The sequence below is a fragment of the Zingiber officinale genome, chromosome 7A (assembly GCF_018446385.1).
Source record: "Zingiber officinale cultivar Zhangliang chromosome 7A, Zo_v1.1, whole genome shotgun sequence".
NCBI classification, from domain to species: Eukaryota; Viridiplantae; Streptophyta; class Magnoliopsida; order Zingiberales; family Zingiberaceae; genus Zingiber; species Zingiber officinale.
In genome coordinates, this window is record NC_055998.1 from 121241123 (window position 1) to 121255957 (window position 14835).

The 14835-nt window shown below is 44.2% G+C and overlaps 3 protein-coding genes across 4 annotated transcripts in view; 1 reads left to right on the plus strand and 2 right to left on the minus strand.

The window, feature by feature from the left end:
- Positions 1-6886, plus strand: part of LOC122002256 (adenylosuccinate synthetase, chloroplastic-like) — a 55663-nt gene extending 48777 nt beyond the window's left edge. The window contains exons 2-4 of the mRNA XM_042557365.1: positions 5262-5954; positions 6044-6355; positions 6513-6886. Of these exons, the coding sequence (XP_042413299.1) occupies positions 5262-5954; positions 6044-6355; positions 6513-6683 (1176 nt within the window). The 3' untranslated portion in view covers positions 6684-6886. The remainder of the gene's footprint in view (positions 1-5261; positions 5955-6043; positions 6356-6512) is intronic.
- A 433-nt stretch (positions 6887-7319) lies between these two features.
- On the minus strand, positions 7320-10502 carry LOC122002259 (BTB/POZ domain-containing protein At5g48130-like). Its single transcript, XM_042557367.1, has 3 exons — positions 9334-10502; positions 9177-9246; positions 7320-9107 (listed from the first exon to the last, which is right to left on the minus strand). The coding sequence occupies exons 1-3, from the start codon at positions 9432-9434 to the stop codon at positions 7347-7349; spliced, it is 1932 nt and encodes a 643-aa protein (XP_042413301.1). The 5' UTR covers positions 9435-10502; the 3' UTR covers positions 7320-7346.
- Positions 10503-10753: 251 nt separating this feature from the next.
- Positions 10754-12644, minus strand: LOC122002260 (probable serine/threonine-protein kinase WNK11). 2 transcript variants are annotated; one of them, XM_042557369.1, is made up of 4 exons: positions 12499-12644; positions 12253-12389; positions 11637-12165; positions 10754-11430 (listed from the first exon to the last, which is right to left on the minus strand). In XM_042557369.1, the coding sequence occupies exons 3-4, from the start codon at positions 12138-12140 to the stop codon at positions 10966-10968; spliced, it is 969 nt and encodes a 322-aa protein (XP_042413303.1). In that variant the 5' UTR covers positions 12141-12165; positions 12253-12389; positions 12499-12644; the 3' UTR covers positions 10754-10965. The 2 variants fall into 2 exon arrangements, with proteins under 2 accessions (XP_042413303.1, XP_042413302.1); XM_042557368.1 differs by having other exon boundaries at positions 11637-12170.
- Positions 12645-14835: the final 2191 nt, after the last annotated feature.

The following is a 14835-nucleotide window of genomic DNA, read 5'->3' on the forward strand; positions in this document are numbered from 1 at the left end:
GAGCATCCCGGCTGGTTGGCCACGTACACCTGTGCACCGGAAGGGATCCAGGCGCCCGGAACCTCATATAAAAGAAGGGTCGAGGTGCAGCACAAGAAGTACAACGAACTCCAAGCATTCATTACGCTACAAGCTGCTCTAGAAACACCCAGAAGTGCTGTTACAAGTCCCCGACAACCCGGAGCTTCAGATTCTGCTACTTTACTGTTGTCGGTATAATTTGTTTTAGTTCTTTCAATTGTAATATCTTATTGTATATTTTACGAGCTTATAGTTGTTGCCCACGGAAAGCGATCAAGGATCGCGGGCCTTCGAGTAGGAGTCGCCTTAGGCTCCGAACGAAGTAAATCTCCTTGTCTCTCTGTGTTTGTCATTTCTTCATTCCGCTGCGCTTTTACTCGTTTGTTTTACTAATCGAAAGAAATAGCCACGCACGCTATTCACCCCCCCCCCCCTCTAGCGTGGTCTCGATCCAACACATACATCTGATCAGAGGGTAAGAGTCATACCTCACTTACCGTGCCAGATTCGTAGGTGGATGCTCTGCCTTTGTCGTCTTTTTCTTAGTGATTGGCCATTAGTCTAGTCCAACATATTTCTCTATCTCGGACTCTCTTGATAATGATTCGCTCCAAGTTGCTTTGAGGTTCTTTTGTTTGGACCTTGTTGAACCTTTGTCTTTTTCTTTGTTCTTCAATCTGAGCAAGTTGTCCTTGATATGCTCTTCTTCATCACAATTGTAGCATTTTTTTCTACTCCCTTTTCCTGGAAGAAATTTCGAAACATGTCTCTTATCAAAATTGTTAGTTCTAAAATCTTTATTGAATTTTCTTATCATAGATGCTTTTTCTTCAATGTTGAGGGATGACTCCGAATCTTATTCGTTCTTCTTGGCTTTTAAAGCGGTTGTTTGACTTTTAAGTGTCTTTAAATCCTACACTTCGAGATTCATGTAATTCCAAGGTCGAAAATAACTCTTCTAAAGTACTTATCTCCAAGTCTTTCGAGATGTAGAAAGAATCCACTATTGATGTCTACTCTTGGGTTCTTGGAAATGCGTTTAGCGCGTATCTGAGTGAGTCTCGATTCGTTACCATTTCTCCAAGGTTAGTGAGTTCAGTTATCAGCTCCTTGAGTTTTGCATGCAGTTGAACTACCTTTTCTCCTTTTACTATACGGAGGTTGGTTAGTTGATTTCGAAGCATGCTTCGTCTTGCTAGTTTAACCTCTGAGGTGCCTTCATGAAGCTTAGGAACTTCTCCCAGAGTTTTTTGGCGGAGTTGTAGGCGCTGATCCAATTATCTTTTTGGGGCGGAAGCTTAGCAAATGGAACTCTACATTGCGGTTGGCCACAAAGTTAGTTTGTTGTTTCTTGTTCCATTGATGCTCTTCCTTTTCTTCTCCATTCTCATTCCTGAGTACTTCAAAATTATATTTAATAGTTAAAAGTATATCGAAATCGGTTTTGAAAAATACCACCATTCGATGCTTCCAAAGTGTGAACTTACCCTCGAACTTTGGCGGATGGATACTTGATCCAACCATCTTCCTTGTTGCTTTAGTTGACAATTAGTTCTTTTAAGGCGGTTAGATTCTAATATCACTTGTTGAATCAGGTGGACCAACTAGAGGGGATGAATAACCTGCAAAAATAAATTTATGATTTCTCTTGCTTCTAGCTTAGCAAGGATACACATTAGTTAATGAAAAAAAATGACATAAAAAGAAAGTAAGAGACTCAGTAGTTTTATTTGGTTACAACCTAGGTGATTGTTAATCCAAAGTAATTGAAAGCACGCTAATAAACTCCTTCAACAATGTCGGAGGCGGATAAGCCCCTTACAGCGTTGATCATACAGATAGCTAAAACTAAAACTAGAAATGAATACAGAGTGTAATATTTGAACTAAGAGGACAAGGTCTCTATTTATAGCATTTTGGTTGAAACGTTCGTTTGCTAACATGGCCCAATGGAGGCACCTGAGTTCCATCGGAGGTGCCTACTCTTATCCTCGTCGCAACGGTGCTCTGATCTAGCGGATTAGAGGCGCCTAGGTTCATTAGAGGCGTCCGTTGCTTATCTCCTTGATAACGGCTCCATCCCAATCAAGGCACCTCGAGTAACTGGAGGTCCCTTCAGCAGTAATAGCTCTGTTGGGCATCCAAGGTGCCTCAAGTCTTCAAACACTAGGGCGCCTCTAGACAATGGAGGTGCCTTGATGGTCAACTTCCAAGTTGACCATCCACTTTTTCGTGTGCTTGGGTGATTCTCCGGCCGTCCGGAGTTAAGCTCACCTGAACTCAACTCTGACCTTCTTCTTGAGTAGGCTTCATCCCAGCTTCTCATTCCTCAGATGCGCCGCACGCGTCCTTTTCACTCCACCGGTATAATCTTCCGCAGCTCCTCGTTCCTCGGATACATCGAGCATGTCGACTCACTCCTGTGACATCTCTCTCATTCTTTATGTCTTCTGTTCAACTTCTTGTGTTCCTAAGTTCCTGCACACTTAGACACAAGGCATCAAAACGCACATGACCTAATTTAACTCGACTGATCGACATCAAAAACTAACCCGGGGTACTTACACTATCTGTCTTCTTTATACATGCATATTATATTTAACTCTGTTTTGCAAGATTATAATTATTATTATACTGTGCCAACTTTGTTTTTCGAAAAATGAAGTTTGGCATGATCCAAACCAAGTAGTTCAGTCGACCAATCCCATGAGACCAAATCAGATTCAAATTAAGCTAAAGAAGGAAATATTAGTTCGACCAATAGTATGATTAGTCAACCGATCATATTTGGTAACTAGAGATCAGATAAGATTGAATCACATGAGGAAGGTGTTGGTGCAATATTCCCTAGGTCAAGGTTGACCTGGTTAACTGAGTTTGATTTGGGTCAAGCTCGAGTCTTGATGTTTGGGTTTCGATGTTTGACAATACATGGAGACAGTACATGGAGATTGTAGATGCAATTGTTCATGTGAGGAGATTGTTGTCAAGTAGGTCAAGGTTGACTGGATATTTGATGTGAAAGTCCTGGTGAGTGAAGTCAGGCGGATGGAAAATCCTAATGAGTGAAACTAGGTAAAAGTCCTGGTGAGTGAAGCCAGGCAGAAGGAAAGTCCTGGTGAGTGAAGCCAGGCAGATGGAAAATCCTAGTGAGTGAAGCTATGTGAAAGTCCTGGTGAGTGAAGTCAGGCAGAAGGAAAATCCTGGTGAGTGAAGCCGGGTGAAAGACCTAGTGAGTGAATCTAGGCAGTGTGGAAGTTCTGGTGAATGTAGCCAGGCACGGGAAATCCAGATGGATCAAGGCTGATCGGACATCTGGTGTTGGGAAGTCCAAGTAGGTCAAAGGGATTGACCGGATACTTGGCACGAGGAAATTCAGATGGGTCAAGATTGACCAGACATCTGGTGGAAGTCCAAGTGGGTCATGGAGGACCGGACACTTGGCACAAGGAGAAAAAGTCCAAGTGGGTCAAAGGGATTGACCGGACACTTGGTGAGGGAGTTCTAGAAGGTCAAGGGTGACCAGACGCTAGGCATGATATACCAACAGGTCATGGTTGACCGTATGTTGGTTTGAGGGACGTTTGGACTTGATTTGACAAGTTTCACACGGGCTGGATCGATTAACCGATCGATTGGCTCATGTGAGTCCCGCAGAAGGAAATCCTCCTAATCGATCAGTGGATCGATTGGGGGAAATCGCCGTTCGCACAGAACGTCTCCCAATCGATCGGCCGATCGATTGGGAGCCTCCAATCGATCAGCCGATCGATTGGGAGTGACGATTCTGTGCGATAAACCCTGGATTGATCAGCCGATCGATCCAGGCAATTCCCAGAGAGTACAGAGGCGCTCTGGATCGATCGGCCGATCGATCCAAAGCCTCCCTAATCGATTGGGATTCGACCGTTGACGTAGATATTAGCCGTTGGCGAGCGTTTCTTCGGCACTTCTTCCTCAGCTTTCTTCCACGCAACCACAAGCGATTTCTCCACAGCTTTTTTCTCCACTCTCACGTCAGTTCTTGAAGGATCTTGGAGGCACGCCCAAGTCAAGAGGCCAGTTACAACAAGAAGAAGAAGCTAGGGTTAGGGTTTCTTGTGTAAATCTTGTTAGCCTTTCCCTTGTATTTGTTTCTCTTTATTTCTTGTTGTATTGAGAGTGTTGTAGGGCTTCTCCGCCTTCGGTAGTTACCGAAAAGGAGTGTTTTCATAGTGGAGGGTGAGTGAGTGTGTGGATTCTTGGACTACTCACCTCTTCTTGAGGTGTATACCAAGTAAATCTACGACTTAGCGTTGTAGTGTTTTGTTTCTTGTATATTCCGCTGCACATCATCTCAAGAACCACGCAATGACAAGCACAAGATCGCGCCGAGCTATTCACCCCCCCCTAACTACATTTTCGGTCCCAACAGAAGGAAATAACAGAGTTCAGTCAACCAAACATGTGATCGATCGACCAAATATATTTGGTAAGAAAAGACCATATCAGATCAAATCGAATTGAGAAACAAAAGGAAGTTCTCGGTGTTCAATCAACCGAACATGTATTCAATCGACCAATCTAGGCTGATTTTGCGGAAGGTACGATCTGGACAATTTGTGATCCTTGATGTGAAGCTAGGAAAATTATGAAGGTTGGTTGATCAAAGGATCAGTTGACGGAATAAAAAAAGTTATAAAAGAAGCCTTAAGGTCTGAGATTGATTATCAATTCTTTCAATGAATCACTCGCTTATGCTCTACTCTATTCTATACGTGCAAGTGATGATATGCCAAAGCTCTCCGACAACCTACGCCAAGTTCTATTTATTTGTTGTTGGTAACTTTTTATTATTTACTTGCATTTATTACTACTAAAGGGATAGTAGTATGTTATTATCACCTTCATCTCTGTACGCTCTCCTCCTTCTGGGAAAGCTTTTCGGAAAGGAGATTTTAGTGATTGCCTATTCGAAAGGGTCTAAGGGATCGTGAGTCAGTTCTTATTGTCTTGTTTTACTTTTCGCTGCCTATCTCTATTTTCACAAAAAAAAAAAAAAAAAGGAGAAAAGATTTTTCGACTAGCGATATTCAACCCCCCTTCTTTCGCTCTTTTCGGTTCTGCACCATGTTCAGAAGTTGTCTCCTTTTTTTCAAACTATTTTATCAACTATCTATAATTGAAAAGAAAAGGTAATTAATTATTTTGCTCATTACTTTAGCATCTATATTAAAAATCTTCTTTTTTGTTCATGTCAGGGTGGTGCAAATGCTGGGCATACCATTTACAACGCTGAGGGTAAAAAATTTGTACTCCAACTTGTTCCTTCAGGAATTTTGAATGAGGAGACTGTGTGTGTAATTGGTAATGGAGTTGTTGTGCATCTTCCTGGATTATTTAAAGAAATTGAGGGTCTGGAATCCAATGGAGTCTCCTGCAATGGAAGAATATTGGTGTCTGATCGTGCCCATTTATTGTTTGATTTTCACCAAGTTGTAGACGGACTGAGAGAAGCAGAGCTTGTAAATTCCCTCATTGGAACAACAAAACGAGGGATTGGCCCATGCTATTCAAGCAAGGTTATTCGGAATGGTATAAGGGTCTGTGACCTGAGGCGCATGGATACTTTTGGCCAGAAGCTTGACATTTTATTGAGGGATGCTGCATCCAGATTTGAAGGATTCGAATATACTGCTGACATCCTTAACAAGGAGGTTGAGAGGTACAAGAGATTTGCAGAGAGGTTAGAACCACTTATTGCTGACACTGTTCAAGTAATAAATGAGTCAATCTTGCAAAAGAGGAAAATACTTGTTGAAGGCAGTCAAGCAACCATGCTGGATATTGATTTTGGGACTTACCCATTCGTGACATCCTCAAACCCTTCAGCTGGTGGAATTTGCACAGGACTAGGGATAGCTCCAAAGAATCTGGGTGACCTTATTGGTGTTGTAAGTAGAATCATTCTTTTCAGCGACCTCCATGTGATGCATCTTTCTTTCTTTTTGTTTTTAAATTTTTGTACATTTATGTTATGCAGGTGAAAGCTTACACTACTAGGATTGGTTGTGGTCCTTTTCCAACTGAAATTCTGGGTAAAGATGGTGACCTTCTTAGAGTTGCTGGGATGGGGTTTGGAGCAACAAGTGGTCGTCCTCGCCGCTGTGGCTGGCTTGATATAGTTGCATTAAACTATTCTTGCCAGATAAATGGCTTTTCGTCTCTCAATCTCACCAAGCTTGACGTGCTATCTGAGTTTCCAGAAATCAAGCTTGGTATTTCCTATAGGCAAACAGATGGCAAAAAGCTTACATCATTCCCTGCAGATCTTTGTCTTCTTGAGCAAGCACAGGCAAGTTCTTTAGAGCATTACAGTTACCTTCTAAGTCATTTAGAAGTATCTGTGAATCTTTTTGTAGTTTGGCTAATTAATGCCTAGCTCTGGAAATACAATTATTCTTACTAGGTATGAACCACCTCTCAATCTTAAGTTGCCTGCTTTGATGTAGGTTGATTATGAAGTGCTGCCTGGGTGGAACAGTGATATTTCATCTATCCGAAATTACAATGACCTTCCCTTAGCTGCTCGTCAGTATGTTGAGCGGATAGAACAGCTTGTCGGTGTTCCCATTCATTTCATCGGTATTGGACCAGGACGTGATGCCATCATTTGCAAATGACTTGAATCTAGCTACTACTTGCTGCTGCTTCTTCTAAAGCATATAGCGGCATCTCATCGATGAGTCTTTTCTTGTACGCTGGAGGTGCTAATCAGTTTGGATCTTAAACCCAAAAACAGGAGGTCAGGTTATGTAATCCAGTACAATTGGTGTGATTATGCATTTTTAATTTAAGCTCGAGCTATTTACTTTATTTGATAAAATGCTAGTAGGTGCTTGAAAGCTTAATAATCTAAGCATGATCGAGGAGATTTAAGTTGTCTGGAATGCTTGGTCATCTACTTTTACTTGAAAATGAGCATGTTCACCTATTATTATAAACAAGGCAGACATTGATGGATATTTGTATAGTGTCTTTTGTGCTTCCCAGAAATTAAGATCAAACTGCCCAAAGACTACGAATAAGTACGCAAAAGTCTCAACTAATAAAGATACTAATTTAGAAAGAGCTCAATGTATATAACATATACAGATGTTGTCTCATTTGATTGACAAAGAGGCCAAATTGTCACTATTTTAGAGTGCATTTGAACATATGAATGATACAGATTCTTATTAGCACCCTCTACTCTATTTATTGATATTTAGTTGATATATCACAGATCTATACCTCCACGTTCGATATGCAGCACACACTAAGCTGACTAGTAAGATAAGTTTCATTCAGCAATCGTACATTTCGTTCAAGGATTTACTTCTACAAGCCAGTGAACCACTTGCAGAGGCCCTTTGCTTAATCTTCGACTTGCTTTTGCCTAACATGGACATTCTCCTGAAAACTTTCAACATTCTGTTTGTATACTTCCTTTGCGAAGACCACCTTAGGGAACCAATGCAGTCACTCACCTGGCCAAAAGGATTCCTCCTCCTGAGGCTGTGCTTCAGCGATGCCAGTTCCTGCTCAAGTGCTTGCATTCTGAACCTTGTCGACTCGTACTCTACTTCAGAGTGTTCTGATCTTTGAACTAAGTGGTCTTCTAAAGGCACAGGAGTCGTCTCCTCTGGATCGTAAGGGCTTTGGCTCTTCGGCAGTTGGCATGTCGAGCTCGGGATGCTCCCGGAAAACACTCCGCACTGCATGTATCTGAAGGATTCTGAGCAGTCTTTGAGTGCTCGCTGCGTGTGCAATTGCTGAACAAAGAGTGCTTGGATTATGAGGCGCAGCGGCATCAGCTCATCCAAAACTGCTTGGATGCACGCCTCCTGCGACAGCTTTTGACAGCTGATGCTGCTGCACAGCCTCGCCTTGTCTTCGTTGCACAGTCGAGGATGTGCCGACAAGTAGGCGTTGATTGCTTTGTAAAGATGGTCGTGAGTCTCTCTATCAGCCACGGGCACTGTGTGAATAAGTTGCATGAATCTATCAGTTCCGAGCTTTGGATCACCGGCGACTCGGCAGAGATACAAATCCCACAGCTTTGCCACAACCTCGGCATTCTCCGCGGACTTGAACGCAACCCGGATCGTAACTATCTCCTCCATCGTTTTCAATTCTCGGCTAAATGAGACATCTTCCAGAACTCTGTTCTCGGGGAGGAGGAAGTCGTCCACTCGAGCCAGGTGCAGAAGACACGCAACGCAGTGCTGAAGGTTCACTCGTATGCCGTCGCTCAAGTTGAGAGAAAGGGCCATGGAGAGCAGCGCGAAGTAGAAGGTGACGGGGACTATCTCGGCATTTCGATCGGGATCCTGACTGCGGATCGGGAGCAGCTCGACGATCGCTTGCAAGATCGCAGACACTTTGTCATTTGTGTTAGCAGCGTGATCTGCTCCGTCTTCTTGCTCCCAGAACTTGTGCGTTTTCTTGGAGAGCACCCATTTGTTGGCGTAGAAGACGACGACGGGGCTCACGTACTTCTCCTTCATGCCTTGCCTTCTCAGAGATCGGATTATACGCGCGAAGAAGTTGAAGGGGAGCGCGATGAGGTCCTTGATCCAGAGGTCGTGGCCGGCGAGCTCCTTGACGGCCTCGGGGTCCCAGGGCCGGTCGGAAAAGGTGCGGAGAGGGAGGACTGGCCGGCCGCGCTTCTGCTCGGGGTCGAGGATCTCCATGCAGGCCATGAAGGCGAGGGACTCGACGCACCTGCTCACGATGAGGAGCTCCTCCGCCATGGGGAGCAGCGTGTGGCAGGTCTGGAGGACGATCAAGGTGTCGTCCCAGCTCTGGAGCACCACTTGGTTGAGGTACAAGTCGGCGGCCTCGCAGAGGTTGCCGGAGCCGTGGTCCTCGGTCATCTCTAGGAGCTCGGCGGCGCACCGCAGCGCCGCTACGTTGAAGGGGTCGAGGGGGAGCCTGGAGCCGTAGGCGAAGAGCGCTGCCATCTCGAACGCCTCCGGCCCACCGGGGAATTCCTGGTGCAATTCGACGGCGTTGGAGGCTCGCAATGCCTTCTTGAAGTAGCCACTTCTCGAGATCAACGGCGACTGCATGAATTAAAGGGATGAAAAAAAAAATGCAAGAAAAATAGAAGCCAAAGCTCGAGCTTGGCTAACCCTGTGCAGGTCGAAACTTTTGCCATGAACTCTAACGCAGATCGACGCCGGCAATCCTGTTTCTTGGACCCTAAAAGATGGCAGCAGAGAATTGGAACCGCAAGAAGCAGAACAACAGAAAGCAAAATGAGAAACGCGAGCGCGCGTGATTAATCACCATGCAAAGATCACTTTCTTCAGCAACTCTACCGGTTTGGGATTCGAGAATGGACTCGTCGCTGCGGGAGGAGGGCTAGATCTAGCACTCAAAGAATCCATGGCTGTGCGGGTTGGAGATGAATTTGGTGAAAAATCATGAGAGTAAAAGGGACAAAGAAAAGAGATTAATGGATATCTAGAAAAAGAAGTGCTAGCGTTGACTGAGTTCGGAAGGCTTTGGAGTTGACTGAGCTCGGAAGGCTTTGGAAGGGCACAAGAACAGTGGCTGAAGGCGCACGAACGGGGGGTTGAATCCGAGTTTTAAGGCTTGGAATTTGGGAGGGGATTTTGGAGAACCGTGGGCTGAGGAAGCTTTGAGAAATCTCTTATTTGTTTCGGGCACACAGTTCTACGTATAATTCGTATAGAATTTAGCGTACATGTGTTTTTAAATGCACCAGGGGTTTGTTTGCTTCGAGGGGTTCAAGGCCGGTTAATTTGAGGCATTTCTTTGGGCCTTCGCAACGGCGGAGACGGCACGGCTTTGGAAAATCTGGGCAGCTCCTCCATCTTCCCCAATCGCACGGGGGAGGATTCATGAATTGCATGGGGTTTAGGATTTAATTTAGGGTTTAGGGCTTGAGTAAAACTTCATGGACGCAAGTCGAGTTTGTGTAAGCTGAAAGTTAAAAAATGGTGCTCGGAATTCAAACCGGAAGTTTGACTTTGATGAGTAGGAATGTTGCTGCTTCCCTACTTCAGCTGTAATGGGAATGAGTATAAAAATGAGGGCTGATTTTAGATCAAATTGAATAATTTAAGTTGAGCAGATTTCTGTTTAGGTTGAAGACTTGAAGACGAAGGCAATCTGGTTCTCGATATGCTTACCCTTAGGTTACCTACCTAACCTAAAGATGCATTTGTTATCTAACCCACATGTTGAGGCCTTAACTTCCCCTCCAACTCATCCCTCAAACTCATTCTTAATCGCACCTACTTTAAATATCCAAGCTACTTCTTATATTAATGGCTGGTGAAAAAACGATTACTCCAGAATGAACCCGACATAAGTTGATCTCTCGTACCCACTAAAAAAACAAAAAAAAAAACAAAAAAATCATGTATGACAATGTTGAGTCCAATACCAAGCTTTATAACGTGTATTTTTTATTTTTTATTTTTATTTTTTCGTTCCTTTTTAAATGATAAGAGCAGCAATGTCTTCAGCCTCGATGCTCCATTTACTACGTTAGAATTATAACACCCAAAAACCACTCAGAAAAGGGCCATGGACCTTTGCTGGGCCGGCTGCCTTGCTGGGCCGAATTGAAAGTCTACGGCTACGCCGATGAACACTGACAGTCACGACTTTTTCAAAGACGACGTCCAATTCTTCGATCACTCGAACAAGAAAGAACCGGAACAAACAAGATAAGTCAGAACTAAACAAATCGAACGACTTCTAATAATCAAACTTGACTTTGACTGAAAAGGAATGCCGATATTAAAAAAAAAAAATGCAAGCAAACAGGCATGATTCCACGGCTACGAACGACGCACGCACCGACGTATTGCAAACCAAAATTAAAAGGCAACGAAGTCAAATCATATGTGCACTTGAGCAGAGATGTTTACTGGTGTTGGTATGCATTCAGGCAATCCGGCGGGAAGAGATATGGGCAGCGTCTGCCGGCAGCGGGCGTGGCCGAGGCTGAGGCAGAGATGGCGGATGCAGGGCAGCGTCGTAGCTGTCGTCGTCGAGGAAGAGAAAGAACGGATCCCTGAGGAGCTCGGAGGCGGAAGGGCGAGCACGGGGTTTGGCGAGGCACCGCTCGATGAAGGCCTTGACTTCGGGGTCCTTGACCTTGTCCATGGCCGCCGGCCGCAGACCGGCGGTCACCTTCCTGTAGATCTTGGCGACGCTGTCGCACTCGCTGTAGGGGATCTCGCGCGTCACCATCTCCAGCACGCACATCCCGAACGAGTAGATGTCTACCAGCTCCGTGTAGTCCTCCTCGTACAACTCCGGCGCCATGAACTCCGGTGTGCCAAGAATCGAGTGTGCTGCGTGGCTCTTCCCCACGATCGCCGCTAGCCCAAGATCCCCTATCTTCACCTGCAAAACGCGATAAGTCGTTAAATAAGAAACTGATCGATAATTTTCACTGACAAAATCATCCAGAAAAAGATTCTTTTTTTGTCTATTAGTGCAGAAATTGAGGAAATGGATAAATTGTTGGAGGACAACAATGGGGAATTTCTTAAGATTAAATTATATGAGATTAGATCGAATAGAAGGGTGATTTCGAAGGCGATAAGAACCTGGCCGATGTTGCCATTGATGAACACGTTGGAACAGTTGAGGTCGCGGTGGATGATGCATGGTTCGTGGTTGTGCAGATAGTCGAGCCCCATCAGTATCTGGCGCGACCATTTCTTGAGAGCCTTGATCGAAACCTGGCGATGTCGCTTCCGATACTCACGGAGGTTGCCGGAGGTGCAGACCTCGGTGATGAAGTTAAGCGTGTTACCCTCGTCGTCCGTCCACACGTTGTAGAGCGTAATGATGTTCTCGTGCCGCAGCGACCGCAGCAGTCGCACCTCGGCAAACAGCCGGTCCATCATCGGCTGATCCTCCCTGAAGATCCTGAGCTTCACCTGGTTCCACGCCACTTCGATGCCCTCCTCCTGATCGAATCCACGGTACACCCGCTTCACGGCACCTGCGCCCAACAAATCGTCGTATCTCCCGTACCGCCCAGTGGGATCAATCTCCACGAACGGCTCCGCATCTTTGTCCGCCGGATCGGGCCTAACGCACGGCATGCTCGAACAAAAAGATCCAAAAACTCTGCGCTGACGGACAAAAAAGACACCGATCAAATATCCTGAAACCGAAAGTCGATTAAAACCCGAATCCCTAGCACAAAATCCATACCTCAACAAAAAGAATACCCCGAACAAAAAGACGGCGATCAGATGAAGACCAAGAGGAAACAGATCACGAGAAAATAGGAAGTCCTCGATTCCTTGAGATACAAGTTCGTCAGAGCCATGGAAGTTGCAATCAGCAGCCTGCAAAATCCCAACCGAAAAAAAAATATTAATATCAGAAAGAACAAGATCGCGGGTTTAGATCAGAACCCTAGAAAGAAGCACAAGAAGGGAGGATTGGGATCCGAACCGATGGGGTTTGAATCGATCCCGCAGCGAAGGCGGAGGGATCCAAACGAAGGCGGAGAGATCGAAGGAAGCTTCCGGCCGTGCACTCGCCGATGAAGAGGCGGAAGAGAAATCGGCAACATGGGGGAAAGAGGGGGGCTCAGATGGTGGCGGTATTTATAGGGCAGGCGCAGGTTCGGAGCTCGCCTCGAGGACTATCTCCGCAATTTCTTATTTTTTTTCTGACCGTTTTATTTAATTTTCTTCCTCCACGAAATTTCCCTTTTTTCAAAAAAAATAAAATAAAATTATTATTGTAAACGTCATCGAATACTTTTTAAGCTATGTTCATTTAAAATATATTTATTTTATTTATTAAAATATTATTTTAATTAAATTATCATTATATATATGTAATTATTATTATTATAGAAATTAATCATTAGTTTTTAATAATCAAATAATATAAAAAAATTTTAAACCGTTCCTATTAAATGAAATATCTATTTGACTTTAATTAAAAATGAGAATGATTTCATTAAGCTCTTTTAATTTTTATCTAATAAAATAATTAGTCTTAAAAAAACCATTTAATTTTATGAAAATAAAATAAAATACTATTACTCATTACTCGATTGGAAAGTTTCCGTGGCTCCTACTACATGAGTGGGAAGGTGATGCTGAGCTGTCGCCATCGATCCGGATTTTGACTGCGAGATTAATCCGAATATATTCGGGTGGTGAATCCGATAGAATCTAAGCTGCGAGATCCGATTTCCCTCACAATTACTTAACAGAAAAATAACACAATTAAGGATTCTCTCTGCCTGCCGACATTTATGATGCGCTCTCAGTATTCACGAGATTAGATCTTGGTCAATTTAGTCAAGTTGATTGGCCATCAGTCAAGTGAAACTTCCCCCCTTTCCATTTATTAGAAGATCTCTTTCACTTTGCCACAACTCAATCACATGAAACATCACATATCTGCTACTTCCAGATTGCACTAGATCAAGGGAAGATGGTGGCCGTTCATGGAGTTCATTCCCTCGGCTTAATGTCGACCACTATCCACCCTTTTTCCCTTTCTCCTAAAGGTTTAAGGCTAAAGGCTAAAGCTATCTATCTATCTCCATCTATCTATCTGTCATTGATTGCACCACCTTTGGAGCTGGTCCAGCCTTTTCCTTAGCTTTGAATACAATGCAACTTCTCCATCCATCTACTTGTCACCAAAAGGCGTTGTTCCGGAGAAGAGTTGGATTCGCCGTATCCAATCCCTTTCATCATCGATCGATCGATCGATCGATCGCCTAGAAAGCTGGAGCCAACCAACAGTCGCCAAGTTGCTTGACTAAGGCTTTAAACTTCCTTAAGACACAAGGTCAATTGTGTGAAAGGGGAAATAGGCGTTAGCCCAAGCAAGAAAGCATTTAAAGCTCCAAGTAAAAATAAAAGTACAAGTAAGAAGAAGAAGAAGAAAAGGGTTTAAAAGGAAGGTTTACAAGGTAGAAGGAGAACTAAATTCGTCCTTTATTTGTTTCTTTATTTTTCTACATTCTCAATTCATAATTAGAAAAGATAAGAGTCCAAAGGCATGGCTCTAGAAGTTATCTATCTTAATTTTATCTAAATTAGACATATTTTTCTAACTTTTTCGCATATCTAAAATATTAGACAATCTGTAGAAGATTTTAAGAAATTAGTTAAATTTAAATATATAAAATTTAATTTAATTTATATGTTAAGATGATGTGATCTGATAATCTCATGATGTCAATAGGGGCGGGTTTCTACCAAATGATGACTGTAGAGTAGCTGAGCAAGCAGAGCAGCCGAATGGTCAAGCGGGTAGAGTAGCAGAGTGATTGATTAAGCGCCCAAGTGGCAGTGCAGTTGAGTCAAGAGCTGGCAGGTCCGCCAAGCGGGCTTATCGGCTGAGCGAGAAAATCGTCCGAGTGAGCAGAGCGGCAGATCAGACCGAGCGGGCGAGTACTCAACCGAGTAAAGCGGAGTAGCTGCAAGTAGTATGGTCGGGCAGCAGATTAGTCTAAGTGATTGATCGGGTAGAGTAGTCGACTGGGTATAGCGATCGAGCGGGAAAAGGCAGGGTTGCCTAAAGATAGAGTAGCCCAAGCGACAGAGCAGCTGATCCAGATGAGCGGTCGACCAGGTAGGGCGGTTGAGTAGCAGATCACCGAGCGACAAATCGACTAAGTCACAAAAGGGACTAACTGGGCAGAGCAACCTTACAGTAGAAGATAGGGCAGCCCGAGTGATAGAGCAACCTGAGCGACAGAGCGGCCCGAGTGGGTAAAGCAGCAAATTAGGTCGAGCGGGCAAAGTGGCTGATCAAGAC

Excerpts from the sequence above, each read along its gene's own strand:
- LOC122002259 (XM_042557367.1), bottom strand. The coding sequence starts at position 9,434 with ATGGATTCTTTGAGTGCTAGATCTAGCCCTCCTCCCGCAGCGACGAGT. Across the intron at positions 9,247-9,333 it reads AAGAAAGTGATCTTTGCATG|GGTCCAAGAAACAGGATTGC; the intron begins GTGATTAATCAC and ends GCCATCTTTTAG. Across the intron at positions 9,108-9,176 it reads AAAGTTTCGACCTGCACAGG|TCGCCGTTGATCTCGAGAAG; the intron begins GTTAGCCAAGCT and ends TAATTCATGCAG.
- LOC122002260 (XM_042557369.1), bottom strand. The coding sequence starts at position 12,140 with ATGCCGTGCGTTAGGCCCGATCCGGCGGACAAAGATGCGGAGCCGTTC. Across the intron at positions 11,431-11,636 it reads TCAATGGCAACATCGGCCAG|GTGAAGATAGGGGATCTTGG; the intron begins GTTCTTATCGCC and ends CGCGTTTTGCAG.